Source organism: Terrapene carolina, unplaced genomic scaffold (assembly GCF_002925995.2).
Source record: "Terrapene carolina triunguis isolate 2854851 unplaced genomic scaffold, T_m_triunguis-2.0 Scaffold714, whole genome shotgun sequence".
Lineage (NCBI taxonomy): Eukaryota > Metazoa > Chordata > Testudines > Emydidae > Terrapene > Terrapene triunguis.
Window position 1 is genome coordinate 4,557,933 of NW_020665065.1, and position 14,532 is coordinate 4,572,464.

The window sequence follows — 14,532 nt, forward strand, 5'->3', positions numbered from 1 at the left end:
CTGTTTGCCAGAAGCTGGGAATGGGCGACAGGGGATGGATCACTTGATGATTACCTGCTCTGTTCATTCCCTCTGGGGCACCTGGCATTGGCCGCTGTCGGAAGACAGGCTACTGGGCTAGATGGACCTTTGGTCTGATCCAGTATGGCCGTTCTTACGTTCTTCTTGGACATGAGATTATCCTGAAAATAACATGCTGTTGCATTTGAACACCCAAATATTGCATTGCCAAACTGGTTATTTCCTCATGCTGTGGAGTCTACTTTGAGATTGGAGATCCTTCTAAATGATAGGCTCTCGTTCAGTGTTTGTCAGCCTTTCCAGGTTGACGGTCTCTTATGGAAAGTCAAACATTTTTATGTCATCCCTCCCCTTTACATTTATTATAAAGGGGAAAGTATAAAGTGTGTTAACCATAGCAATGCAAAGCCCATCGAATTTATTTTTGTGTGTGTTTCAAGAGATTGACAGGGAATATTTGACCTTGAAGGGTGAGGGTTGGTAGGAGAGCAAGGTGGCAAGCTCCCCTGTGTGGATGTGAAAGGGGCGAAGTTACAACTCCTGTATTTGACCTCACATACTTTGAAGGTTTGGGCTGCACTGAAGTTATTTGGAAAATGTTTTTTTCCTTGCTTTAGAATTGGAATAAAAATGTTGACACTTTGTGACCCTCCACCCCACCCCCATCCCTGGGGATCGTGAGCCCTAGTTGAGAAATACTGCTCTAGTTCAATCCCAGACTGTCAGACTCAGTAGTGTTTACCTACGTCTATGCCCACAGTCCAGCTTAGGGTGACCAGACAGCAAGTGTGAAAAATCGGGACAGGAGGTGGGGGGTAATAGGAGCCTATATAAGAAAAAGACCCAAAAATCGGGACTGTCCCTATAAAATCGGGACATCTGGTCACCCTAGACTCCAGCTGCCTCTGATCCTTTCTGATTTCCACGTATGTCAATTTAACCCTCCTCCCCTTTTTCTCTGTCCTTCTTAAGTTGCTAAAGAAAGTGATCCAAATCGGAGACACTTCCTGCCTCCTGCTGATCATGGATATTTTCAAAGACGAAGACCGGAAGCTGATGCAAACTCACTGCCACTCCAGGGCTATGACCATCCTGAAGAATAAGCAGCGAGATACTTACGTCAAAGAAGCTATTGCCAACCTTTCCTTTGCTATCATTGCATCAGGTAGGCTTATGAGAGGTTTACTTCTGTGGGAAGTAGGCCAGTGTGTGGACAGACATCAATCCTCATCCATTATTTCTGCTTCCCTCTAAACATGATGATAAAATGCAAACAAAATCTTTACGGTGGGGGGGGGGGTGTAAGTGGCTCAGGAGAAGGGTTCTGTATGCCATGATCACGCTCCTCCAAGTTACTGGCTTTGAAGTGGCCCAGATAGACAATGACCAAAGTCCTTAACATCCAACAACTACTTTGTGGCTGGTGTGAAATGAGTTGATTGGGCTCCATTTAGTTCCCAGCAGTTTAGGTTAGATATTAGGGGAGTAAAGCTCTGGAATAGGCTTCCAAAGGAGGTTGTGGAGGTTTTTAAGAACAGGCTGGACAAACTCCTGTCCGGGACGGTCTAGGTTTACCTGGTCCTGCCTCAGCACAGGGGGCTGGAGTTGATGACTCTTGAAATGCCCTACATGTCTATGATTCTGTGAAAAGTCGTGCTGGTCATCCTGGTCATCTGGACATTCCCCTGCAGAACCCAGCCACGGCTAGCAGGAGGAAGGCATCATCCTTTAGCGGAGAGGGCAGCACATTAAGACTCAGGAGATCTGGTTTCTGTTCTCAGCTCTGCTGCTGACCTGTTGCATGACCTTGGGTAAGTCACTTCACCTCTCTTTCCCCTCCCACATCTTGTCTATGCCTAATGCTAGCTCTATAAGGGGACAGTTTCTCTGTGTCCTTGTGCAGCACCCAGCACAATGGGGGCCTCTAGACACTGCTGTAAAGTAAGTAATTAATAATTCGAGGAGCGATTAAAATGGCTGGGACTGTTCAGCTTAGAAAAGAGACGATTAAGGGGAGGATATGACAGAGGTCTATAAAATCATGAGAGGTGCGGAGAAAGTGAATAAGGAAGTGTTACTTACCCTGTCACATAACACAAGACTCAGGGGTCACCCAATGAAATTAATAGGCACCAGGTTTTAACCAAACATAAGGAAGTACTTCTTCACTCAACGCACAGTCAACCTGTGGAACTCATTGCCAGGGGATGTTGTGAAGGTCAAAAGTATAACTGGATTTTAAAAAGAATGAGATAAGTTCATGGAGGATAAATCCATCAATGGCTATTAGCCAAGATGGTCAGGGACACAACCCCATGCTGTGGGAGTCACTAAACTTCTGACTGCCACAAGCTGGGATTGGACAACAGGGGATGGATCACCTGTTCATTTCTTCTGAAGCATCTGACACCATCTGCTATCACAAGCCAGGATAGTGGGCTAGATGGACCATTGCTCTGACTCACTCTGGCTGTTCTCATAAATGATTGTAATGGTGTTTTGAGGCTGTGGTCATCTGTTCACTTTGGCTCATAGAGTAAAATTTTCAAAAGTATATCACTGAGGAGCCCAGGGTTTCAGGCTCCACTTCACCAGTGGGATTAGGGACCTATGTCATTTAAGCCCATTTGAAAATTTTACAATGGAGTCCTATTGACGTAGGGTCCTTAGTGTCTAAATCACTTTTGAAACTTCTCCCCATGATCGTTGCCTTGTTTCACACAGGGTTTGTTTCACACAGATGGCAAGTGGTTTGGAATGGCTGCTGGATTAGTTCCAGTCTGGACCAGACTACGTAGCCAGAGAAAGCTCCGCATCTCATTCTCAGTTTGCTAAACCATTTAGTGCCCTGAAACCTCCCATGTTAGTAATGTTGATGGGATATGTTCTGTTTCCTCTGTGTTAACGTATGGTAAATATTGTAAATGCCACCCAAATCCCGCTTACCCACTGCTGAGCTTCCCTGCTCCTTTACATTGCATTCCTTGCTAAAAGGTTACACACCTGGCTGGATGCATTAGAGGTGAAACATTATCTCAGCTTTCCCCAAAGACAGGGGCTGAGCTAATTTGGAAACGTCTCTGGCACATTCTAAGCAGAACTCTATTCTTATGGAAATCTGACTTTCACTCAGAGCAAATGTTATGACAGTAGCATCTAGAAGAAGTGAGATCATGAAAAGAAAAGGAAAACTGTTAATTGCCTTGAGGTAGCTCAGTGCATTCTGGCTTATCAGCTTCCCACTTGCTGGTGCAGATGCTTGTTAAGAAATGGACATGGTCTTTTATTGGCGCGGATCATTACAGCCCCACAAATATTAATAACATTTGGTGAGGAAGTTTGGAGCATAGCTTGAGGGTGAAAGTCTTGTAAGTGAAAAGGAATTGCTAAATGGGCATCCTCTGGCACATCTCTCCAGGCAGCTGTGCAAAAAGCTGCACTCACTGACCTCCTAAGGGAAAAAAAATTACAATGGATCCAATATGGGGACACCACTGTTATTGATCACAATCCTCAGTACATGAAGATGCTTATCGAAATTGCTTTGAAAGGAAGGAGGTGTGTGAATGAACGAGAGAGTCATGCTCTGCAGCCTTCAGATGAATATATTGTACATTTCATAGCCAAATGATTGATTTTTGGGGATCAGAGGAAAGGGAATCGTAATATCACACATTCACACTTCTTGACCTATGGCACTATATGGCGAGACAGTGGGACAGACCCCTCTGGGTTACTATCCAAACCAGAGTAGTGTACATTTTCTGATTCCATCCAATCTGATCCAACCAACTCCTTTCACTGCTAAATGGCTCTGCTTCTGCCTCCCAGTATCCCCTCTCATCCAGGGTATTCTTTCTACCAATTTCCTGCCACTTGTAGGTTATATCTACTAAACCTTCAGAGGTGTCCTCCTAACTAGCTGGGGCCTGGCCATACTGGCTAAGTTGCCATATCATGCCCCTTTGGAGCTACATTAGGTAGTGTGTCTCCCTTTGCTATGCACTAGAATGGAACGCTGCTCTTTGCTAGGGTATAATGGAGAGGTGCTTTCAAGCCATTCCCTCTTGGTTTGGTGCCAAATACCAACAACACCTCTCATTTCCTTGGCTGCAGCACCACACTGTTTCCTCTGACAGGTCCAGGTCCAGTTCCCACCAATGAGTGAAGGAGGAGAGGGGACCATTATAACTTCCTAGAGAGACGCTTTCCAGGTTTCCTAGGAAACTCAACCCAAACTGCCTGATCAAAGCAATTTCATGACACACAGCAGAAACCAAACAAACTGCAATTGTGGGATTTCTCTTAACTGCGTGCAGACATTTTCAAGGACAAAGATGCAGAAAAGGAATGCTGAGCAATCCCTCTTCTGAGGGAACCTCAAATAACCTTAAGAGGGTTTGGTACATAAATAAATACAGCCACAAAAGAGCAGCTGTCACCTTTGTGAGCCTTCCGCACTGCTCTGAAAAGCAGGTCTTGCTAGTTGTCAATTTGGCAAATGTTGACTAAAACAGCGGCCATCAAATGAAATAACATGAAATGGAAACTGACCAACAACCCACCAAAATGAGGGCCAACGGAATGCAAAGATGGAAGTTCAACAAAGCAAGTGTTGGAAAAACTCTAAGCCTACTGCTGGGTGAATGATCACAGCGCCACTGGTTTCATTTGTACCAGAAGAGAATTGGGTTCTCTTCTCTTCTATGTAGGTTCTTATACCACCCTCAGCACCATGATATCTGAACACTTTCTAGTGGCATATTAAGCAATGGGATTATTGTCTGTTCTGAGTCTCTTGGGTGGTCATCTCTGTCAAGCAAAAACGTTTTTTTAACCCTTTTAATCTCCCCTACCTTTAAAATTGCAAGCAATAAAAATTAAACAGAGAAAATAAAGTATCTATGTATTTAATGTATGAGGAAGGTAGTGTGCTCCATTAGACAAGGCCCCAAGCCTGGAACCCAGGAGACCTGCATTCTGCTTCCAGGTCTGCCCAGTGTGTATGGCCTTAGGCAGGTTACTGAAGACCTGATCCCAAGCTCAGTGATGTCAATGTGAGTCTTTCCCTTAGGCCTATATTATCTAGAGGATCTACTAACTCTGAGTGTTTCAGTTCTGGGTGCCCAGCTTCAGAGATCTTGGGCCTGGTTTTCAGAACTTCCACTGACTGCACCTCTCTCCTAACAGTTACATTTGCAAATGTGGCTGCTGACTTGGTGCCCCAATTTTTCAGAGACTCTGGGTGTCAAATAAGCCAACAAAAAACATGGGCCACATCTGAAAATTTCATATGTAGCTAATTACAAGCTCCTCCCTCAAATCCCTTCAGGAGACCCACTTCTGCTGGGACACCTGCCCATAATCAGAAAGCAATGACAGCTAGCTGCGGAGATCCACTATGTATTGATTTGTTTATTTTACCTAGGGCCAGCAATCTGTGCCCCTGACTGATCTATGTAACTGCATGATCTTACTGGTGGTACCCTCTGCCTTCCTTCTCCAGCTTTGTCACAACGTTCTTTTTGCTTTTTGTCTTTGTAAACTCTTTGGAGACGGGACTGCATTTGTGCATCACCTGGCACACTGGGGCCCCTGTTTCTGACTGGGAATGTAGCGCACTGCTGCAATCAAAGTATTAGATTATAACACAAATTGCAGCTACACATCTGCTCTAAGAAAAGCAGCCGCTATCTATTTTCATAGATCACTGTTAGAGATGCCTTTTCCCATATCTTCTTAGTCACTTTCAGAAATTGATTATCTCCAGCATACAGCATGCTGAAATTATTCTCCCAAGACTAATTGGCAAAGCATTTCCTGTGGGAAGGCTCATCTGAGAAGTAAAATATTATTTTATTTATTTAGTGCTATCTCATTTTATTCACCAGGAGCCTTTAGCTGGCTCTGGCTTTTTGACAGGACGTTTCAAACACTGACACGTTAGGATAATGGCAGGTAGATGGAGAGCGTTGGACTTGGATGATTTAGTAAATATTTTCCATCTTGGTCTCCATCCTCAGCTGCTCTTTGAAATGAATGCTACTACAGTTCAATATTCTATGCGATGACAGCATCAACGAAAACAAAACTACCATTGTGGGATTCCTGTGTTCTATGCCAGCTCAGCCACCGACTTGCTGTACATGTTATTTTTAACCTGTCGGTTTTAGTATAGTGGCTTTAAATGGGTGGACCTGCAGACCTGTCAGAGGTGCTGTCAGGCTCAGATAAGACTTTTGTGGCACTCTGAGATCCTTTCACAAATAGTTCTTGGCAAATGCAGAGTTGTGCCGTGTGGCTTCGTGGGCTGAGCACTGGAAAAGGCAGACAAGGGTCCCATTGCTTGCTTGGTGACCTTGAGAAAGTCACTTCCTCTCTGTGCCCCAGTGTCGGTTATTTTTACTTTCCTTTGTAAAGCTCTTTAAGCTCTATGGGTGAAAAGTGCTACGTAAGAGCTAGGCCTTTTTGTTATGTACTAGCCACCAAAAGGACAAGGATTGCTGCCTCTACGGAACTTCTTCAAATACAATTATTCTTTTCATTGTTATATATCTGTTTTAAAACATAACACAGATGAAAATAGCTGCACAAATCTACACCTGTGGGGCCGCCCTTTAAGTAATAACAATAAATTGTCCCCACCTTGGTCCAATATAGTCTAGGCTTAATGGCCTTCTGGACACCGTGCAAAATCCAGTTGTTTGGCATGCTTTGTGGGAAGGCTGAGGGTATGTCTCTGGGGTGGTGAAAGGGATTTTCTCTTGTTGGCTGGCTGCGATCATTTGTAATCCATGTATGATTATTTAAAACTGCTGGATGGTCATCATTATGTTACTGCAAGTTGTATTAATTGTGAGGCGGCCTAGAGGGTTTTGTATGAACATCATCTATTGTTGTTTAAAGCCAAATTAGAACAAAAATACTTTGCATGTTGCTTTTTCATTCAAGGATCTCAAAATACTTTACAAAGCAGGTAAAGTTGTTTTTTGGGTGAAGGGAGAAATCAGTAATTTGTCAGGGGCCCAGTCCTGTAGTTGGATCCACACAGACACAGGGATCTGCTTGCACTGATCTAACTAAAATTGAATGCCTCAGACTTTAAATAAAACTTGTCCTGCAGCACTCCATATGTGGATCTCCACTAGGTGGCAGTAAATCATCCTCTATCCTTATGGAAAACTTCGGTGAAAGCTTATTTTCCCCATGTACACACTTTAAAAGCAAATAAAATAAATGTTTTAAAAAGCTAAAACATTATTATTAGTTTTTTAAATCCTTTGATCACCAATGTCTTTGTTTTGTTTTACTGAGTAAAAATATAATTGTTGGTTAACTATCACTGAGCCAGATGCTGTAAACGTTTTAAGGGAAAGCATTGAAGCTGTGCACAGTTTTTAATTTCCTTTATTACTGAACGGGTGAAATAAATCATAATGTTAATGGCTAAGTTTACTGCAGCTATTCATCTAGGTACTTATATGGCCCTTATCAATTAAATATCTGGGTACCTCACAAGCATTCATTAATTTTCACAACTGTGAGATAAGAATCCTCCCCCCCAACGTTACAGTTAAGGAGCTAGGGCACACCTATTCCTCCGAAGGTCAGACAGCCGTTCTCTGGGTAGTGCACACCTTGGTTGCTTGTTGATTTCAACTGCTGTATTTAACTGGAGTTCTGCCTCAGACTCTATATTCTTCTTTCTCTCGTTGCCTGATGTGCAAAGCCTGGTTTCTCCACCTCTGCTGGGGAACGAGGATTCCGCGGATGTACGAATCCTGGCCCAGGCATTGAGTAGGGGAATGCAAGAAACATGCCATTCGTAAAAGCGCTGTCACTAAGGGAAAGCAGCTTTGGTTAGCAGCTGAGACAATCAGAGCTTGGGTGAGGGGCTATGGGGAAATGGCTCTGGAGATTCCACAGCCGTGTGATATGATCATGATGTAACATAGGGATATGAACCTTGCCACCATCTCTAGCGCGGTGGAACAGCTGTGAACACTTTTGTTTACCTCAGCTAGAATGGAGGTTATACTCACATCCCCAACTGAGTCCCGATTCTCTGCCTGCGTCCTTGCTGCTTCCAGGGGATAGTAATTTATGGCTGGCCTATACCACCCCCCTGTGCCAGCCAGCGCATAGGGGGCTCTGCCCATTTCCCACCCATCCCAACCACTCCCCTAGGTCCAGGTAGCTTCCGCAAGTAAGGGGGCTCCTACCCCACATCACTGATATGTAAGTCCAAGCCACAATCTAGCCCACGCTATTGATACTGGCTTTTCATCCTCAGTGACAAGGGCCATTTCCATATGGAAGGTTGGAGAGAGAGAAAATGCAAACAGCCAAGCTCACAAGAGATGTGATCGCTTTTCCGTGTAACTGGCTGCATCATGTGTTATCTGTGTGCAGCAGGGATGGCAGGGGTGCAGCTAACAGCTGATTGAAAATGCTGCAGCTGACAGAAACCAAACAGCTGCGTCTCTCTATGCCGGGGCAGTTCCCACCCCAGATGTTTTCAAGGTTTCAAGTCCCCTGTGGTTATCGTAACTGTAGCAAGTGCAGCAATGTGGGAGGGAGGTCAGGAATATGTCCATTGGGGTGGAATCATTTTAGAAATTTCACTTGGGAAGTTACCGTTTTCCTTCCTTCATTTTTCAGACACATCAGGTTATGGGGGGGTGGGGAGATTATCAAAACAAATTACACTGTTCAAATAGGCATTAAGAACCAATTATGCTTTCAGAGGAGACATCCAAGAGACCTTGGACAGTTACTTGATAAAAACTCCAAAGAGCAACTATCACTGGGAAAGTGAAGAGTAAAGTCTCACTTGTCCAAGAGGCAGTCTCTGCTCACTTGGAGCCATCTATTGAGTCCATGGTGTTAGTCGCAGAGTTGGATGCCACGCAGCATAAGGAGGGCAGAACTAAACTTAGCAACAGGATAAAGCGCAAGGAAATACAGGATGCAAATGCTGATTGCAGCATCGGTATTTGGCAGCTGAGTGCAAATAAACCACTGCATGCTAGTCTGAACATTGGAGCCATCATGTTGCTGGGCTTCATGTGCAAAATAATCTCTTTAGTGCCCCTCACACACTTAGTCTTGAAGGGTGAAAGTCACCTCGGTGTGGGGAGCCAGCCCAACCCTAAGCACCACTTCAGTCCCATGTAATTCCCCTCGTGCAGGTGAAAGGCGCTGTTGAACCACTAAACACTCTGCTAAGAGCTGGATACTGGTCTCACTGAATCAAACAGCAAAATTCCCATTGAGTTCAGTGGGAAGTAGGATTAGATCCTCAGGGCTTGAAAGGGGTGTTTAGGTTCTTGTGCACTGGGGAGAATTTTGCATTTTTTGGATAGGTTTCTTCATCACCATTCTGCTTAAATATTTTCCCCAGCTTTCCAACCACTGAGGACCGAGCCCCAACACAGTCTCCTGCTATTCTACCCCAGGCTCAGAGCTGAATAGCTGGCTGGCATTACGTCGTGCTACACGAGGGTGCAAAAGGGCCACGTACCACCTAAGTCCTCTAAATAGGGCTTTTGTGGAGCAGAGCATGCTGCCTGGGGTGTGATTTCACCCACAGTCCCAGTTTTGGAGCTCTCTTACTAGACGGCTGTATCATCCTTTCTGTTTGATTTGCACATTTCTCTCTTGCCCAGGTGGCCACGCTGAAGAATCCCTTCTCACCAGGGCCCGATGTTATGGACGCCTTGGCCAGAAGAAAACCGCTATTTTTGATTTTAATGCCATCTTGAAAGAGGACCCTAGAAACGTACAGGCCCTGAGCGGAAGGGGATTCATTTACCTTGCCCTGAACCAGCAAAAGGTATTGTTGGATTAATGTCACGTGTTGCCCAATAAATATAAAATATTTGCAAGAACTCTCTCAGGCTCCATGTGTCTGACCATGCCCCCACTGAAATCAATGGGAAATCTGCCATCGAATTCAAGTGGGGTGAAGGTTGGGCCCTATATGTACTGATGCCTGGGCCTAAGTCCGTGTATATATTACACCAGTGACTCTCAATCTTTCCAGACTACTGTACCCCTTTCAGGAGTCTGATCTGTCTTGCGTACCCCCATGTTTCACCTCACTTAAAAACTACTTGCTTACAAAATCAGACATCAAAATACAAAAGTTTCACAGCCACACTGTTACTTTCTCATTTTTACCATATTAGAAAATAAATCCATTGGACTATAAATATTGTACTGACATTTTAGTGTACGGGATACAGAGCAGTATAAACAAGTCATTGTCTGTATGGAATTTTCGTTTGTACTGACTTTGCTCGTGCTTTTTATGTAGCCTGTTGTAAAACTAGGCAAATATCTAGGTGAGTTGCTGTACCCCCTGGAAGACCTCTGCATACTCCCAGAGGTGCACATACCCCTGGGTGAGAATCACTGTATTGCACAATGTCCTGGATGGGTTGTTAGCAATGGAGCTTGAACGGAGCATCTCTGGATCTGCGCATAAGCCTCACCTGTGTGAGCGGAAAAAGGCGGATATGTTAGTGCCAAGATCATAGCAGGCTCATTCGCCTCTACATGTGGCCCAGTATCTATAGGGGCCAGAGCGCCACACTGTGTATGTGTGGGCTGCACTTAACACGGCCAAGAAGATGAAATATTATTTTAAGGTCTAAAAATGTCTTGTAAATGGTCAAATATGTGGGCTGTGTGTGCAGACGCCCGTTGAGATTATTCAAATGCTCTGCTGCATGCAAAAGGCCTGATCCAATGTGGCCCAGGGTACTTCTGTAGATTTGTTGCCCTGATCATTCACTGCCTAGGCTCCAAAGCAGAAACATGCTGCTCTCAGGCAGCATGTGATGCAAGATCAAAGCCATCGCTCAAAGCGGTATCCTGCTCTTCCTCCCCCTCCATTAATAACTCAATTGCCTGTGTCTAGAGGACAGGAAGAAGAACTCGTAGTCACATCCTCATTTGCGTCACTACCATGCAATCATATGCAATGCTACAAAAAAGCCCCTCTGACATTTGTTGCTGCATTGTCTGTTCCAGTGGAAGAAGAGGAAAGCAGCACTAGATGCCAAACCATAATATGTCCAATATTGCTACATCTACACAGCACATCCATGTATGATTTGTGGTATGTCACACTTCAGGGCTTCATTCATTACCCTCAAGCTAAGTGGCACATGTCAGACTTTTGCCTGCGTCATCTGCCTCTTGCAGGGCCAGTATTAATAATAATAATAATACCCGGCTGTTATATAGCACTTTCCATCAGTAGATCTCAAAGCAACATTGGAGGTACTGGGCCAGGTCCTTGGCTGTTATAAACTGGCACAACTCCATTGAATTCATTGGAGCTATGTCAGTTTACACCTGCTGAGCCAAATTCTGCACTCATTTACTCCTCTGTAAGTCCAGAGTAATTCCATTGGCCTGAGTGGCTTAACGCTGGATTTATACCAGAGGAGCAGAACAGAAACTGTTTCATGACAGCAACTCCTTCCTGAATTATGTGCTTAGAATTACTAGGTCTAAATGTGTTTTCCTCCCTCCACCAGGAATATTTTTCTCGGTCTATTTATCCAATTATTTTGGCATCCGCAGAGCTCCTCTCCCTCACTCTCTGCAATGGAGGAGTTGCCTCATTTTCCTCCAGCGTTTTATTGTGTTTGTATTGGCTGTTGGAATACTGTGACTTCTCTTCCAGTGCACGGAGTCTCACAGCCAGGGAAGCACTTTATCAAGAACATTATTCTATCTGAGCAACGCTCTGATCTGAGTCTCAAACCCTGCTGGGCTGTTGGCAGATCACTCCTTTAGACATCCATCCAAGAGAAGTGGTTAGCCTGGTACAGGGCACATCCTGGGTTTTGGGAATGGAAAGTGATTATTTGTGTATGATAGGGCATTGAGAAGCCTTTTTTCCTACCAATTCCACACATCAGAGTGATCGTGCCAGGTTCAGACCCCACGTAAGGCTCGCTCAAGTGCCAGTTTAAGGAGCAGAGTGGTTGTCATAGGCATTGTGCTGACCCTCTGCACAAGGTGAGCTTTGCCCAGTGCAGGCGTTCGGTTGTGCCAAGCATGCACCCTGTGCTGCTTCCTTCATGCTGAGTATGGTGTAGACCCACGTAGTTCTCACACAACTGTCCCATGAAGTCCTTCCTGTAGGTTGCAGAATGAAATACCAGAGAGAAGGCTCAGAGACCTGATAGAGAGTCCATAGGGCATCTCTCTCTCACTGATGAAACAGCAACTCTCTCTGCAGGGGAAAAACGTGCAGAACTTCTAGCCATGTGCTGCCATGTATGTAGTCAAACAAAGCACAGGCTTTATGTCACGTTTTGTGCTTAGCTGAATAGTGCCAGACTGAGTGAGCTAGACACTAAAATCCTTGATTTAGCCACAGGTCAGCATTGGCCTAGACAGCATCCATGTAAGCCCCCTACATATTGCCTAACCAGTGTTCCTTAACCTTCAGTTGGAAAAGAACACCTCTAGTGGTGCAAAGATAGCTCAGGCTCCATGGCCTATTCAATTCTTGGCCCTGAAGGGGGCCAGCTAGGATATGGACATCTGTTCACTAGGGAATGGACCAAGATCCTTCCCCCACACAGATACACACTCAGTTCATACAAACCCCTCCGATGGGTCTGACTAGAGCGGAGCAAGGTATTGGTAGTGAAGTACTGAGAGTGTGGTCCAAATCCCATGGGAGTCTTTCCTTTGATTTCAGTAGGCTCTAAATGGGATCCTTAATGAATTCCCTCCCGGGAGAATTTGGATCTGGGGTCTTGGTTTGGCTCCATCAATGTTTTCTATAGAATGCTTCACAACACCCTCGTGAGGTCCTTGCTTAGACTGTAACCTCTTGCAGATAGTGACTGTCTTTTTGTACCACGCTTAACACGATAAAGTCCTGGTTTATGCTTGGGGTCCCTAGGTAATCCTGCAATTCTAATAATAACAATAATAATTAGACAAGTATTAGTATTGACATATTTTTTCTAAATCTCTAAAAGGAGGCACAGAGAGACTAAGTGACTTGCCCCAGGTCATACACAGAGCTGAGCCAATGTTTGGCTGTTCGGATGGAATTTGGCAATTTCAGATTCAGGGGTGCATTTGTGAATTTGCTCACCTCCAATAGCTGTATGATTTATATGATTGTCTCCATCAAAGATATTCCATCTCGGGGATTGGCGTATTCAAAATTCAGCAGGCAACCTATGTGTGAGAGGTGAAATGAAAAAAAAGTAAAGATGCTTGCCCCTCCCCACTCTATCTAGTAGTATCTAGCATTTGCATAGTGCTTTAGGAGTGGCATTTTTCAAAAGCAGTCAGCATTGGCCTAACTCTGCTCCCACTGAGGTTAATGGGAGTTGACTTCAGTGGGAGTGGAGTTTGATCAATGATAAATGCTTTTGAAACTCCACCTGCAATGTTTGAAGCACTGGACAGATGTTGACTAATTCGCCTAAAGTGGCGCAGCAAGTCAATGGGAGAGCTGGAAATAGAACCCAGATGTCCTGACTCTTTTGTGATTTCTCTGTTGTCCACTTCTAATCTTTAACAATTCCCCTATTTGTAATCATGCCACCTTTCTGTATACAAGTAAATAACACCCTAGTCATGGGTATTGTGCAGCAGAACCACCTGCCTGACGTCAGAGCAAAATCTTGTAAAAAGTGAAAAATGTCTCTGTCGGGAGATGAACTACATGATATAAAGCCCCCTGAAAGTGATCCACAGTGTTCATGTTTATTTTGGCTTGGACTGCAGTTATCAATCCATGCAAAAACCTTTCCCAAGTGAATGAACATCGGGAACATTGTATGCACATTCATTAGAAGCAGGTTTAATATCCTTTGACTTTGCAAACAAGTTGTAACCAGAAGCAGCCAAGCCAAGATGGTTTACATTGCAGAGATGTGATTTCTCCTGACAATCTTAAAATCCTTTTTTAGCCAATAGCCCCTCTGTTATTAAAACAAGACGCTGGCCTAAGCTGATCCAGTGACCCTCCTTCTGCCACATTTCATATGCTCAGAGACGTTTGTGTTTTCACAGAGTCGAGAACTAACATACCAAACATTCTTAACACTTACAAGCAGGCTGCAATGTCTCATTTTGAGTACAAGTGGCATGTGTGTCCAAAGACAGATTTTTAGGTATTTCACCCAATCAATCACCTTCCAAAATATATAACAAAAATGCCACCATCTTGGTGTAGAGTGTCCCTGTCAGCACTGTTACCCGTTAGTGGTACAAATAGCTGGATGGCATCTACCGGTACTGATTTTCAGATACTGTGCTGTGATCCAGGGAGCTATTGCTTGAAGGAGTGGTGACTCCAGGAATGATGTTAAAAAGATGACAACAAAGGGTAAGGTCTCTGAGGAAGGATGTCTAGATTTGAGGAGATCCCTGTAAATCTGTCGCTGTGTAGTTCCACACTGGTTGATATCAATACTATTAGCTCTGTGTGATATTTTTAAGGGTTTTTGTTTGTTTTTTAAT

The 14,532-nt window shown here is 44.4% G+C and overlaps 1 protein-coding gene across 1 annotated transcript in view; it reads left to right on the forward strand.

The window, feature by feature from the left end:
* TTC34 (tetratricopeptide repeat domain 34) overlaps positions 1-14,532 on the forward strand; it is a 43,227-nt gene that overhangs the window by 9,606 nt on the left and 19,089 nt on the right. The window contains exons 4-5 of the mRNA XM_029913564.1: positions 994-1,186; positions 9,690-9,856. Of these exons, the coding sequence (XP_029769424.1) occupies positions 994-1,186; positions 9,690-9,856 (360 nt within the window). The remainder of the gene's footprint in view (positions 1-993; positions 1,187-9,689; positions 9,857-14,532) is intronic.